Raw genomic sequence first — 12,291 nt, 5'->3', positions numbered from 1 at the left:
TATACGTTTTGCTAAATTATTTTTTAATAGAGACAACTGGTAATCATGGCTTAAGATCTCCCGCTTGAGCTGAAAATTAAAAGTGTAAGAATATGCCAAACACAGGAAGAAAAGATTAGCATACCAAGTTATTTCTCTTGTTTATTTGGAAAAAGTATTAATTGAATAATAAATATTCTAAATGTTTATACATTTCTTTTTAAAAGGCTGGATTCCTTGGATAGTAAGATTAGGGATAACCCTAGTTTTCCAGTCCAAAGAAAACCTGGGTATTTCAAGTTGTATGGTCATCTCTTGCTGTGTGTACTAATCTGCTCACCATAGAATAAGGATGGTAAACTCAGTAGCCTCCACACACTATTTTTCTGCCTGCAGAGTTCTTCAAGATTGTACAGCTAAATTTCAGCAGTATATGGTCACTTTTCGTGGTGTGATGTGTTCTGCCACATAAATCTCAGAATAAGAATTGGGAGGCTTAATACATTTACGTCCTGCCTTACAAGCGTGCCAAATTCATAATGACTTTTCACATAAGGTTTTTTGAGCTCCCTTATTGCAAGCCAGCAATCTCTTCATGTTGGCTGTAATGTATGAGGTGGTTCTTAGTACTGTCTTCTGCAATAGTTTGTCATTTAAGAACCATGAAAAAGAATGTCTATAATGATAGACTAGAAGATAAGTACATAAAGTGTAGAGTGTCATGGAATGAATGGAAGTAGCATTTGTAGAACACTATCATTGTTTATTTTAGCCAGTGGCAAGGGTTGTAAAAATATTTTCATTTCAATTTTGTAAAGTATTTCAGTTTGCATGATATACCTTTTTTCACTAATATCTGTCTTGAAAGTGCCTTGATACTATTAGCACCATGCAAATCCATTAGGACTTACTACATAGCATGTCTTAGAACAGCATATTTATGTAGAAAAAGAATGACTAAAAATGTTCTGTTTTAAATAAATAAGGCTTTTAACTTCCAAAAAAATGTACCAAATAATTCATTAAAACAATGTTTTTGTTGTTTGTTGCGAAGTCGTGTCCTACCCATCATGACCCCATGGACAATGTTCCTCCGGGCCTTCCTATCCTGCTTAAAACAATGCACACATTGAAAACAGTAAAATAATTAGTTATCCCATATTTACATTTACGTTTATACTAGTACCTATTTATTTTTCATAATTATTTGAATGCAATTATTGAGGTCATTGATCAAATCATTAATCGAAGTCTTTTTCTACTTCTTATTTATAAAAGGACACGCTGCATTATTTCACTGTAAATGCAACAAAATGTATTAAATCATGAACCATTTCAGGGAGAATATTTGACTTCAATAGACCTAAACTGACTTTGTACCTACAACTTTTCTATGACAATATTCTAAACTGAAAATAACATGATATAACACAATATTTACTGTCTGAAAAAATAACTTGTAACTATTAATTATAATACTTAAAAGTTTTCTTCTGTATTGTTGGCATTTCACATTTCTGTATTTGACTGATTGGATAGCTTTATTCTAGCTGGAATCATTCATTTGCTTTCAAATACTATGGACACACTTTTAAAGATTTTGGCAAATTAAAAAAATAAGTTTTTAATCCTACCTTGTTAAAGCTCTAATAATTTTTATTGTGTTTTCTTTGACTTTTTTATTTTTAACTTTTATGAAATTATTTTTGAAAAAAAACCTAGCTTCCAAAATCAGCTTAAACAAAATGACTTCATTAATATCGAAAGTGAAATTCACTGATAACCATTCATATTATCTGAAGTTGATTGAAATATAGCAGTGCTTATTATAACTCTTGTTTTATATATGATTTAAAAAGTGGCTTTCAAAATCATGTTAGAACAATAATTACTATTTATTTTAAAAAACAAGTAGAATATGGAATATTTTTTTAGTATTCACAAAAGGAGAAAATCTGTTTTTTCATATCTATGTAATATCAGAATAAAAGGGATTGTTTTGGGATATTATCCATTAGACTGAAAAATGGGAAGCTTATGCACATATTTACTTTCAATGTTTTTGTATCAAAGGTATTCTTAGAATTTGGATGGGTTTCATAATTTGCTTTCAAATATTATTAAATCTTATACAAGATGTATGTCCACACGTACAGTAACTGCGGAGTAATGAGAGATTAGGGTTTATTATTCAAGTGGCTTATAATGATTCCCTAAAATTTTAAACCAGAGCTATGGATACTATTAGACTTAAGAACTGTAATTTGTTCTTTCTGTGAAACTGGAAGCCTAGTTGAATCAAAAATGTTCTAGCTCATGTATTTGCTGCAAACAAGAATTTTAGTTCAAGATATAATTTTGGTGTTATTACACATGTGAATATATTAAAACTGAATGCACTATTGCTATGACATGACCACTTGTAATTTCAAAAGATAGGTCTTATATTCAGGCTTCTAATGTGAAGAATTAATTCAGTGAAGCATGAAACAACTTCTTAGCAAATGGAAATAAGTTTACAGTGTGTGATTTTCATGCCACTATTCTTAGGTAATCAGATAATGTTTTGTTCCCAGTGGTTATTATACAACTCATGGTTGGTTTTCTTGTGACAATAAAAGTTTCAGTGTAACTTTCCAATCATACTGTATACTAGCTTATTTATCCCTCTGTTTGTGGTACACGATACATTTGTAAAATGATACATTTGGAAACGTTTAGCATTTTAAAATACTAACATGCTGTTAACATAGACTCCTCTAATGTTTCCTTTCTGAATATATAAATAATTTGAGGAGAAAACAAACTTTGCACTCTCTTAATATGGTCAATACAGCTAAAGTAAACCTACTTTAATGCTAAATTATGGGTCATGTCCCTATCCAATTTTCCAGGGTTACTTTCTATACAGAATCTCATTTGGAGAATTAAAAAGGCATGTACAGTACAATATACCAGAGGGAGAAACAAAATAGAGGAAAATTCAGTTTCTTTTACCTTCTTCCTATTCAGTGAAATGTAAAACACTGTGTAGGAAAAAAAAACCTACTTTAACGTGAGTTAACACAAGAAATGAACATGTGAGAAAAGAATATATCTTTTTCGTTAGTATAATGGTATTTAACATAACAAACAAGCAGAAATTAAATGAAATTAAAATGTTAGTGTTTTTCAGCTCTGCCTAAAAACAGCAGCCCTTCCTCAAATATCCCAAAGATGCTTTTCCAAAAGGCAACTGGATTTTCTTGGGTTTTTTTCTTTGAAAATGTTTCATTTCTCATCCAAGAAGCAAAATGTTTTCAAAGAAAAAAAACAAGAAAGTCCACTTGCCTTTTGGAAAAGCACCTTTGAGACAACCATGACCTGGATGATTGAGAATCTTTATAGACATCCTTCCTCAAACAGGAATTTTTATGTCATCCTTTCTTTTACTTTTCTTCCATTAATTAAACTATTTTACCCATTACACCCACTTATAATCTCAGTATCGGATTTTTTTTTCTTTGCACAATTCCTTTTTTTCTCAACAATTTTATTAAGGATTATATAAAATAATACAAAAACTAATACAGAAATATATTTTAAAAAAGAAAGTGTGGAACCCCCCCCCCCAAGAAAGATAGTAAGAAAAAGAAATTTTCTCCTTTAACTGCAGCAAACATATTCAACATTAACAATTTAACACTGTCTCTTAAAATATAATAATCAGGTCTATCTTCGTCTCATTCCTCATCCCATTTTCTATCAACTCCTCTCTAAATCTTCAGTTCTTCTTAATCAGCAAAGGTCCAGTAAAAATTAACAAAAATGCCTAACAATATAAATATATAATCCCCCTTTTCATTTAATCTAAATCCCCCTCATCCCTCTCTTAACAATTAAACAGTGTACACAGAAAAAAAAATAAAAGCTATTAAACATTACCAGAAATAATAACCCATTCTCTGTATAGTTCCATTCAACAATTTTGTCTCAATTTTAATAGTATAACTCAGGGGTAGTCAACCTTGGCTCTTTTATGACTCGTGGACTTCAACTCCCAGAATTCCTGAGCCATTCCAGCTTAGTTGGCTCAGGAATTCTGGGAGTTGAAGTCCACGAGTCATAAAAGAGCCAAGGTTGACCACCCCTGGTATAACTTGCCAAATCTATGTTTTTCTTCCATCTGCATACATTTCCTTCTGCTCACTCAATAATTTTGTTACCCCTGATTTTTTTAAAACGTATTCATTCACTTTAACCCACATCTTCCCTTCATGCCCTCTCCACATGTTTCCAAAACTTTTAATTCCTTAAATTGGCTCGTTCCAGGGATCATTCAGTTCCTTATCTTCTTGCATATATCGGTACATCTTAATGATTATTTAAAACATGTTTGTTCATATGCTATTTAATATCTATCTACCTGTTTTTTCCATCTTGTATTTATCCTAGCATGCCTTGTCTAATGTTGTCTTGGATCCAAAATATCTAGTCAGTGGTAGGAACTGTATTACTGGATAACAAAGTTCAGCTGACCCTGCTAATATGACCAATGGTGAGGGATGCTGGAAGCGGCAGCAATATGATAAATTCCTCCATAATTCTACCAAAGATGGTGGAGCCCTGCACTTTCACTAACTCACCTTCATTTATGCTGTACAAGTTACTATTGGAATTTTCAGGAAGTATCAAAAGCTGTGAGCAAAGAGAGGTATAGGAACACTTAACCACAGGCAAACTGTTCATTGTTCCTAGGTTCAAAGTTTAACCTTCTAAGCATGAGAGAGAAGCTTATAGAGTAGACAATGTAGTCTTTGTTAGTGTTTTAGAAATAAATAACAGTTATAGATGAAAATAATTTCTTGTCTCAACTCAATCTAAAATCAGAAAGAGTATGCAATAGTACTAACCAAATATGTAGAATCTGATTGAGTGAGAAAAGTTACTGAACTATAATACCAACTTGATCTAATATTATTTATTGAAGTAACACTAATCCATAAAATTCATTTTGGTCTCTATTTCATATATATCAGTTGTGAGCCTTTTTGGAGCCCTGCTCTGTACTTCTAAAGCTTAAAGCTGTTTCACAAGAACCACACCCATATGTACCAATCAGTGAAGTGTAGCTCCTTTAGTTTGTTTTTGATGGTGAAAGGATGTTTGTCTTTTAATTACTTTGAGATTCTCTAATTTTTCTCATTTTTAATTTTAATACTCTGAAAACACATTTTAATGCAATATGAGAGAGAGGGGATGTCCATTGCTCAACAAAGCATACTCAAGTGAAGAATATATCATTATAAAAAATAAATAATATGAATTCCATCATTTACATATTATTACAAATGATTACTGATATTAATAATAGTAATTTTTGTTTTAAACTAATATAACTTCACAGCATTAATGATATGGTAATATTTACTAAAATTAAGATCACAACACAAAAATTCAAGCAAATATTCTACTTCCAAACGCAATATATATATTGGGGTTGGGGTTGGGGTTTTTTTGGGTGTTAGAAATGTGTTTTTATGAAGGCAGAACTATCTTCACTTGATTGTTTTGGAAACATTCAGTAGACCTCTTGTCAAAATGAGAACCAGCTCTGGTCATTTATGATGAGGAAATATAAAAGCAGATTGGAGACAGATCATCCTGCAGAAAATCTAAGTGGTCATTAAGAGCTGACACCAGATGGCACATAATCAAATGACACAAGAAGTAATAAACTGACTCTATTCGTACAGATCAGCTTTGACTCAACTCTGACTTGGAACAAAAGGGAATTTAACCTATTTCAAGGAACATAGCATTATTCCCTATAACCTTGGTGGCGAACCTATGGCATGCATGCCACAGGTGGCACGCAGAGCCCTCTCTGTGGGCACGCACGCCATCGCCCCAGTCCTAGGCCTTCAGCTGGGTTTTATAAAACCTTTTCGCTTTAGGCCTCCAGCGCCGTGTGCAAAATAAAAAATAAAAATGGTTCAATCAATCAATTTCAACTTCTCACGGGGGAAAAAAAAGATCTCACAAAGTTGGAATTGATTGATTGAACTTTTTAGTCCCACTCAGTCTGGCATTACCATGGCAGCCACGCCCACCCAATGGGCCACGCCCACCCGGCACCTGTCAATACATAAGTGGGTTTTGGGTTGCAGTTTGGGCACTCGGTCTCTAGAAGGTTCGCCATCACTGCTCTATAACATGGCTGGATTTACTTTTGATAAATACCAACTTTGTTCTATCTTAGTAAAGAATATATTCATACATTTAACAAAAACCAATTTACTCTTTTGACTCCTTAGTTATATGTCTACTCCTTGTGTAGCATTTGTGGACATTTTGCTCCTTTTCGAAGATCATGGATGGCCAAACAGTTGCCGTGCTTGGAATATTCTTTATGCAGTTTTGGTCATTGACATGTACTGAAATTCTATTTCAGATTGTATTGCTCTCAGATTAAAAATGGAACTTAATATATGGCAAGGAAAACTCCATTATTTCCATAACATGTATAGGTTCAACATTTTTTAATCTTAAATTATCCAGTTTTTAATGTTTTACTATATTGATTAAATTGTACACCGCCCAGTGCCCCTCTATGAGTGAGATGGATGGTTAAGAAGTTTGATATATAAAATAAATAAATAAATAAATTTGCTGAATGCCAACTTTCTCACACTTCTTCCAGTCATAACCATTCAAGAACTATATCAGGCAGCTATATGGGTTCATCTCTCCACCTTTATCCAGCTGATTCAGATGAAAAGCTTGCAAGCCATCTATATGTGAATTGCAGAGATCATAATGAAAAACTGGTTGCTTATCTTTTAACTATAGTTTTTCACATGTTGTTTATAAAGTCAGACAACCTGTCCTCTTATATATTTAGTCTTTTTTTCTTCAGATTATCTGCAGTGATTTTAGGAGCAGAACTGAGTTCAGTGAGAGCCATGCCTAACAGCATGTTATGAATGGATGGAGTTCACATCGAAGACCCTTAAGATCTAAACATTTTCACTTGGGGCTATGCATAAGTATATAATTATGCATGTGAATTGACAGATGATCACTTGAACTGCTAACTAATTAATTATTTTGTACTGCGGAGAGTAAATATTTTAATATTTGCTTACTGGATTCATCAGTGAGCAAGACATCAAGATATAACAGAATACTGAAATTCTTAACTATCATTTCTTCCTACTAAAAATTATCACCTCAATAAACTGTATAAACTTCCTTTTATAGAAGGACTAAATTAAATACTTCCTTTTATGTTTGGTAATTAAATAAATATATAAATACCATTAAGTATTTACACAGCAGAGATATGAAAAAATCAGTGGGTGTTTTCAATGGTTCTTAAGATTGTTTTAAGATAAGATAAACTTTATTGTCATTTTTTTCCTGTGAATACAGTGGCACACATTAAAAATGAAATTCTGATGCCCACTCTCCCCCCCCCAAAAAAATGTACCCATACACATGTTGTTTGTCCATCGATTTCGATGAAGACCTTAACATCTTGTGGGTTATGGGCCATCAACGATGTGTCCGTAAGTGGCTAATAAAACCGATGTTAGCACGGAATATTCTGCCACATACTGAACAAAGAAATGTAGACACTGTTACTTCAGCATTCACAGCTCTGGCTTTGCGGAGTGCTCGCTTCTCTTGTGCCAAGATTGTCCTTCTGTGTTCATATGTCTGGCAACCCTGGTACACCAAGGTACGCCATGTCGGTTGATCATATGCCAGAAGTTCCCAAGAGATGGTGTTAATATCCAGGGACTTGAGAGAGGTCATACACATACACATACATCCATACATGTATACATATGCTATACATACAAACAAAATATACACACCCACACACACACACACACACACACACACACACATCGCAGTCCATTTTGAATACATGGAAAAAAGAGTCTTGAGAGTTAACAAGGTTGATACTATAAGGTACAAAGCTATTACAGAATCTATTAGTTCTGCTTTGGATACCACAAAGCCTCCTCCCAGAAGGTAACAAAGATAAATAGCTCTTATAAGCTATTTTGTGCATTTTTTTAAAAAAAAGTCTGCAAGGTGTCATTTCAAGGCATAGTATAACATTCTGATATTATTTCCTGGCTGTTCTCTGAATTTCACATCATGGCTGCTTTTTTTCCTCACCTTAAATGTCCTTCAATTGTATTTGCATTCTGCAGGCATCACCACCATCATCTACTCAAAAAGCAATTGCTAGTCTTTTATGTAAATTATTACTCTGCAGCTTTACTGCCAAGATCTATGGCAGTATGATTATGTTACATTCAAGCACTCCTTTTCAACAACACCTGATTTCAGAGGGTACATACAAGATCTGCTAGTACTATTGGCATTCTCTCCTTTTCTCTCCTATTTGCATTCTTTACATAATCCCAAGTCGCCTGCGGTGAGTCTCCAAATCTTTAGAACAGATCTGGGAACACAGTAAAGTGGGGAATCTGAATCATTGGTTCTGTTGGGAAAGGTATGCAACTAAATACACTTTAAGGTAGAAAATTAGGGAAATAAGTCTATATATATTGTTTAAATTGAATTATAAATTGAACTAACTTAATTTGATTTAATTTATTCAGTTTAAATTAGATCAGTAAACAAGTACAGTTAGTAAATGTCAGCCTATTAAAAATATAGTGTTCTTAGGTCTACATGTCTATAGAGGTTCTCAGTCATCCAGGTGCTTTCTTTCAAATGGCAACTGGACTTCTTTGTTTTGTGTGAAGACGTTTTTGCTTCTCATCCAGGAAGCTAGGTCCTACAGTTGTACAATAATAAAGGAATTTCATTATCTTTCATCTTACTGCTGTTTTCATCTCTTTTTGCTCTAGAAATAAGTGCATACTGTTATAGATGACTGTCTTTCTTTCTGAAATGCACCTCTGGTCGGTGAAAAGCAACTTATATGTTGAAGGTAAACAGATGTTATTTTTTTTCCAATTTTTAAAGAAACTTATCAAATCATGTTAATATTAATCTTAATGTGGTGCATTGCACTTAGTTTCCAGATTCATACAATGTACAAAAGCTTGTTAATCATTCTCCAACAAGAGACAACATTCATTATCGGATAAACACTATCTGAACAAAAGTGGTGATTTCTAACTTGATTTCCTAGCTGTTTAAAACTTTGCAGGAAAGAATACTTACTTGTAAAACTTTGGGCTGAAAGTGAGTTAGATTGTCAGACTTCTTTGCTACTTATTTCAGAGAGGATAATATCCCAATTCTGTAACACAAGGCAAACTTCTATCAGACTATTTAATATGCTACAATAGATACTTTTTGTTATGTACTGTGTTGTAATTGCAATAAAAAAATTTTCAGGTATTCACATGTAAATGTATGTGTATCTAAATTACGCCTATATGAAATTGTCACTTATGCATTTGTGCCTGGTAACTTGAATTATATTTATGTCACTGCATGCTTTACTTTACTATAATGAGCAAAGAAATTTGCTCGGTTTTAAGTGCCATAATTAAGGTTGCATTTCATTAATTTTCTAGACAAAGATATTGGTGTCTATCAGTACCACGAAAAGAACGAACCAGGTAAAATTTTGCCACTTATAATAAAAGTTGTAATAAGATTACAGTTAAAAATTCAGCATTTCAGAAATTTTATGTTTTTATGTTTACGTATTTATGTAGTGTATTTTCAACAATGAGTAATTTGGTCATTAAGTGCCTATTTTATTCCAATAGTCATAGTGTAGTTTGAAACTTGTATAATATGTAGTAAATCATATAATATTTAAGTCTGCACATCTTGTTAAGGTAATTTCTTAAGATTGTACATGTGGACTTGTACATTATCTTCCTTGTATTCCCACTTCTCTTACCTGTCTTGTTTTTATAGTATGGCTTTTATTTGTTGATGAGATTTCAGATATTTCTACAATTTTCTACTTCCTTGTTTTAACAAAGATCTTGTCCAACTTTTCTCCTCATAAACCAAAACTATTCCAAATTACTTTGCTCTGCCACTAGTTAGCCATTAATTCAACCTACTTTTAAACATTTTTTCAACAAAAAAGTATATTCTTCAGAAGTTTTCAATTTCTTATATAAAAAATATAAGGTACAATATATTGAATTGATAGAGCCTGTTACACTTTATTTATTGAAGATCCAGTAGAGGGCATTGTAAATTCATGGGAATGCAGTGATATTGGTCTCCTGGATCCTCCTTTTCTGATATTTGAAATGGGCATTTCAGAGCGAATGATCAATTTTCTTTATCTGATTAAATTTTTTAATCCTAGAAGATTCATGATGGGCCAAAAGGTCTTTTCAGCTAGAATGACTTCCTGTTTTGGTCCACATTAAAGTGGTAGTTTGTGTCAGCATTCCATGCTGCCTCCACAAGCAGCACAGACTAGTTCTGGTTTGGATTCGGTTGTCAAGTTAATTAGAATAAAACTTGTTTAGTATCATTGCGTCTGTTGAAATTGCTTCCATTTTACAGCAAATTTAGTTTACCAGAGAAGGAAACAATTTTAAATTTTCACCCAATCAAATCTTTATTACAGTTATAGACCAGCATTGTTTTTCTCCTATGAAATACTTTTATTTTTTCAAAATATAAAATAGCAGTTTGCTGACAATAGAAATTAAGATAGTTCAACTTTGTTTTTTTTTCTTGTAGAGCCGCAAATTAAAGTTGGTTATTTATATGAGAAGCAACAATTTGCAGAATGTAAGAGTATTTCCCGTTTTCTTGTTAACTGCAAATAAATGTACAAATATGTAAATGTATATTTTTCTTTAATTTTGCTTTTTTAAAAATCAGATATAGAAGTAGCTTTCTAGATGAGAGGGCTTCTTTGTCAGAGAAGTAGCAACTTGTCCCAGAGATAGACTTTCTGTTTCTTTGCACATCTTTTGGACTATAGGTCTTATTGTTCTCATTCATTACAATCAGGCTGGTGGAAATGTAGAATCCAAAACATGTAGAAAGCACCAGGGTTCAAATAAATTATTTGGTTTTTTTTCTATTGAACCTCATGAAGGAGTTGGGTGGGGTAGAAGAACTATTACAAAAGAAAATATTAAGTTCTGCCCTCTATTTCTCTCAAATTACAAACTCCATGACTGATACTAATTCTTTCACTTCACATAGTGTGGGGATCCTCAGCAGTCTTTCTTAAGATGAACCCACTCAATGGACTGATTCCATTTGGGTGAGAGCATCCTGACGAAATATGAGTGTTGTGATAAGTTGGGCTTTAAAGATTAAGGCTAATATCTTGAATTGAAGCTAGGAGCCTATTGGAAACTAAGCAGCAATCAAATCAAAACTGTAATGCTACTAAACTGGTTCCCCATTACTAAGCAGGCCTCTGCTTACAAAGGAAATTTAATTAGGATCTCCAGAACATTCATGGCCCTTATCATATTAATATCTCACCTCAAACTGACAGATAAACGCTCCAAGTAGTTTCAGATAGAAGTTTAACAGCATGAGAAAGAGGAATGAACGCTGTGTCATTCCAGACTAGAGTAACAAGAGCTCAATTGTTTTTGCTGCAGTAGATATTATTCATTCAGGAAGTAGTAGAACCACTATAATCTTCCCAGTTCCAATTCTTTTTAAGTGGCCCAAATGAATGCCAGTAGGGCTAGTAATAGGGTCAGGAGAAGTACACACTCTCTACTTCTCAACAGAGATTGTCAACCAAGACAACCATTGCTATTTGCATCCAATGTGTGGGCCTGACTCCTGATTGGAAAGGAAATAGCCTATTTGTTTCCTTTAGAATCTTTATAATGGAACTCCTACCACCTGGTCCATAATATTTTCATGATAGGAAAGCAGAGATTAGAGAGTGGATGGAGGTTATCTAGCAAGGATAGGTGAAGAAATTACTTTTTCTGAAGAGGTTGAATCACTGCCTGGTTCAAAGAGAAAACGGTCACCTCCTGTATCCACATCCCAGATAGCTGTCCAAAATAAGAGGCACAGATTCTTCAATCTTTCTCAAAGAAGATGATCTGCCTAAGTTATCTTGCAAGATTTTGCTCAAGTGGTATCTAACTTTGAGAAATTAGAGTGATTTTATCTATGACAATCCTGCAAAAATATCACAGCCTGTAGGAAATTCTCATCTCTATCCAGAATGCTGAACAAACAGCTGGATATGAGTCTACTACTTCCTGAATGGAGGTCATGAAAGCCCAATCCCAATCTGAACCCACACTCAGGACATGGATATTGAAGTCACATAGCTCTATAATGCTGTCATTTAGCTTTTACAACTAAGGTCTT

At 33.3% G+C, this 12,291-nt stretch overlaps 1 protein-coding gene and 1 long non-coding RNA gene across 10 annotated transcripts in view; one reads left to right on the top strand and one right to left on the bottom strand.

Annotated features, from left to right (window-relative positions):
• Positions 1 to 12,291, top strand: part of LOC120307839 (WD repeat containing planar cell polarity effector) — a 168,275-nt gene that overhangs the window by 27,689 nt on the left and 128,295 nt on the right. For 7 of the 9 annotated variants that reach the window (XR_005556666.1, XM_039343003.1, XM_039343007.1 and 4 more), the window contains 3 exons: positions 8,853 to 8,935; positions 9,531 to 9,575; positions 10,672 to 10,722. Coding sequence is in view for 8 of the 9 variants with exons in the window: in XM_039343003.1 (XP_039198937.1) it covers positions 8,875 to 8,935; positions 9,531 to 9,575; positions 10,672 to 10,722 (157 nt within the window). In the remaining variant the exon portion in view is untranslated. The other 2 variants (XM_039343006.1, XM_039343005.1) reach the window with 2 other exon arrangements.
• Positions 1 to 12,291, bottom strand: part of LOC120307841 — a 53,398-nt gene that overhangs the window by 1,484 nt on the left and 39,623 nt on the right. The window contains exon 3 of the long non-coding RNA XR_005556667.1: positions 9,172 to 9,250. This is a non-coding gene — a long non-coding RNA (uncharacterized LOC120307841). The remainder of the gene's footprint in view (positions 1 to 9,171; positions 9,251 to 12,291) is intronic.

Source organism: Crotalus tigris, unplaced genomic scaffold (genome assembly GCF_016545835.1).
Source record: "Crotalus tigris isolate CLP2741 ecotype Arizona unplaced genomic scaffold, ASM1654583v1 scf7180000017831.1706817, whole genome shotgun sequence".
NCBI lineage: Eukaryota > Metazoa > Chordata > Lepidosauria > Squamata > Viperidae > Crotalus > Crotalus tigris.
Note: the sequence above shows the minus strand (reverse complement) of the source record. Positions and strands in the feature narration are given on the sequence as shown.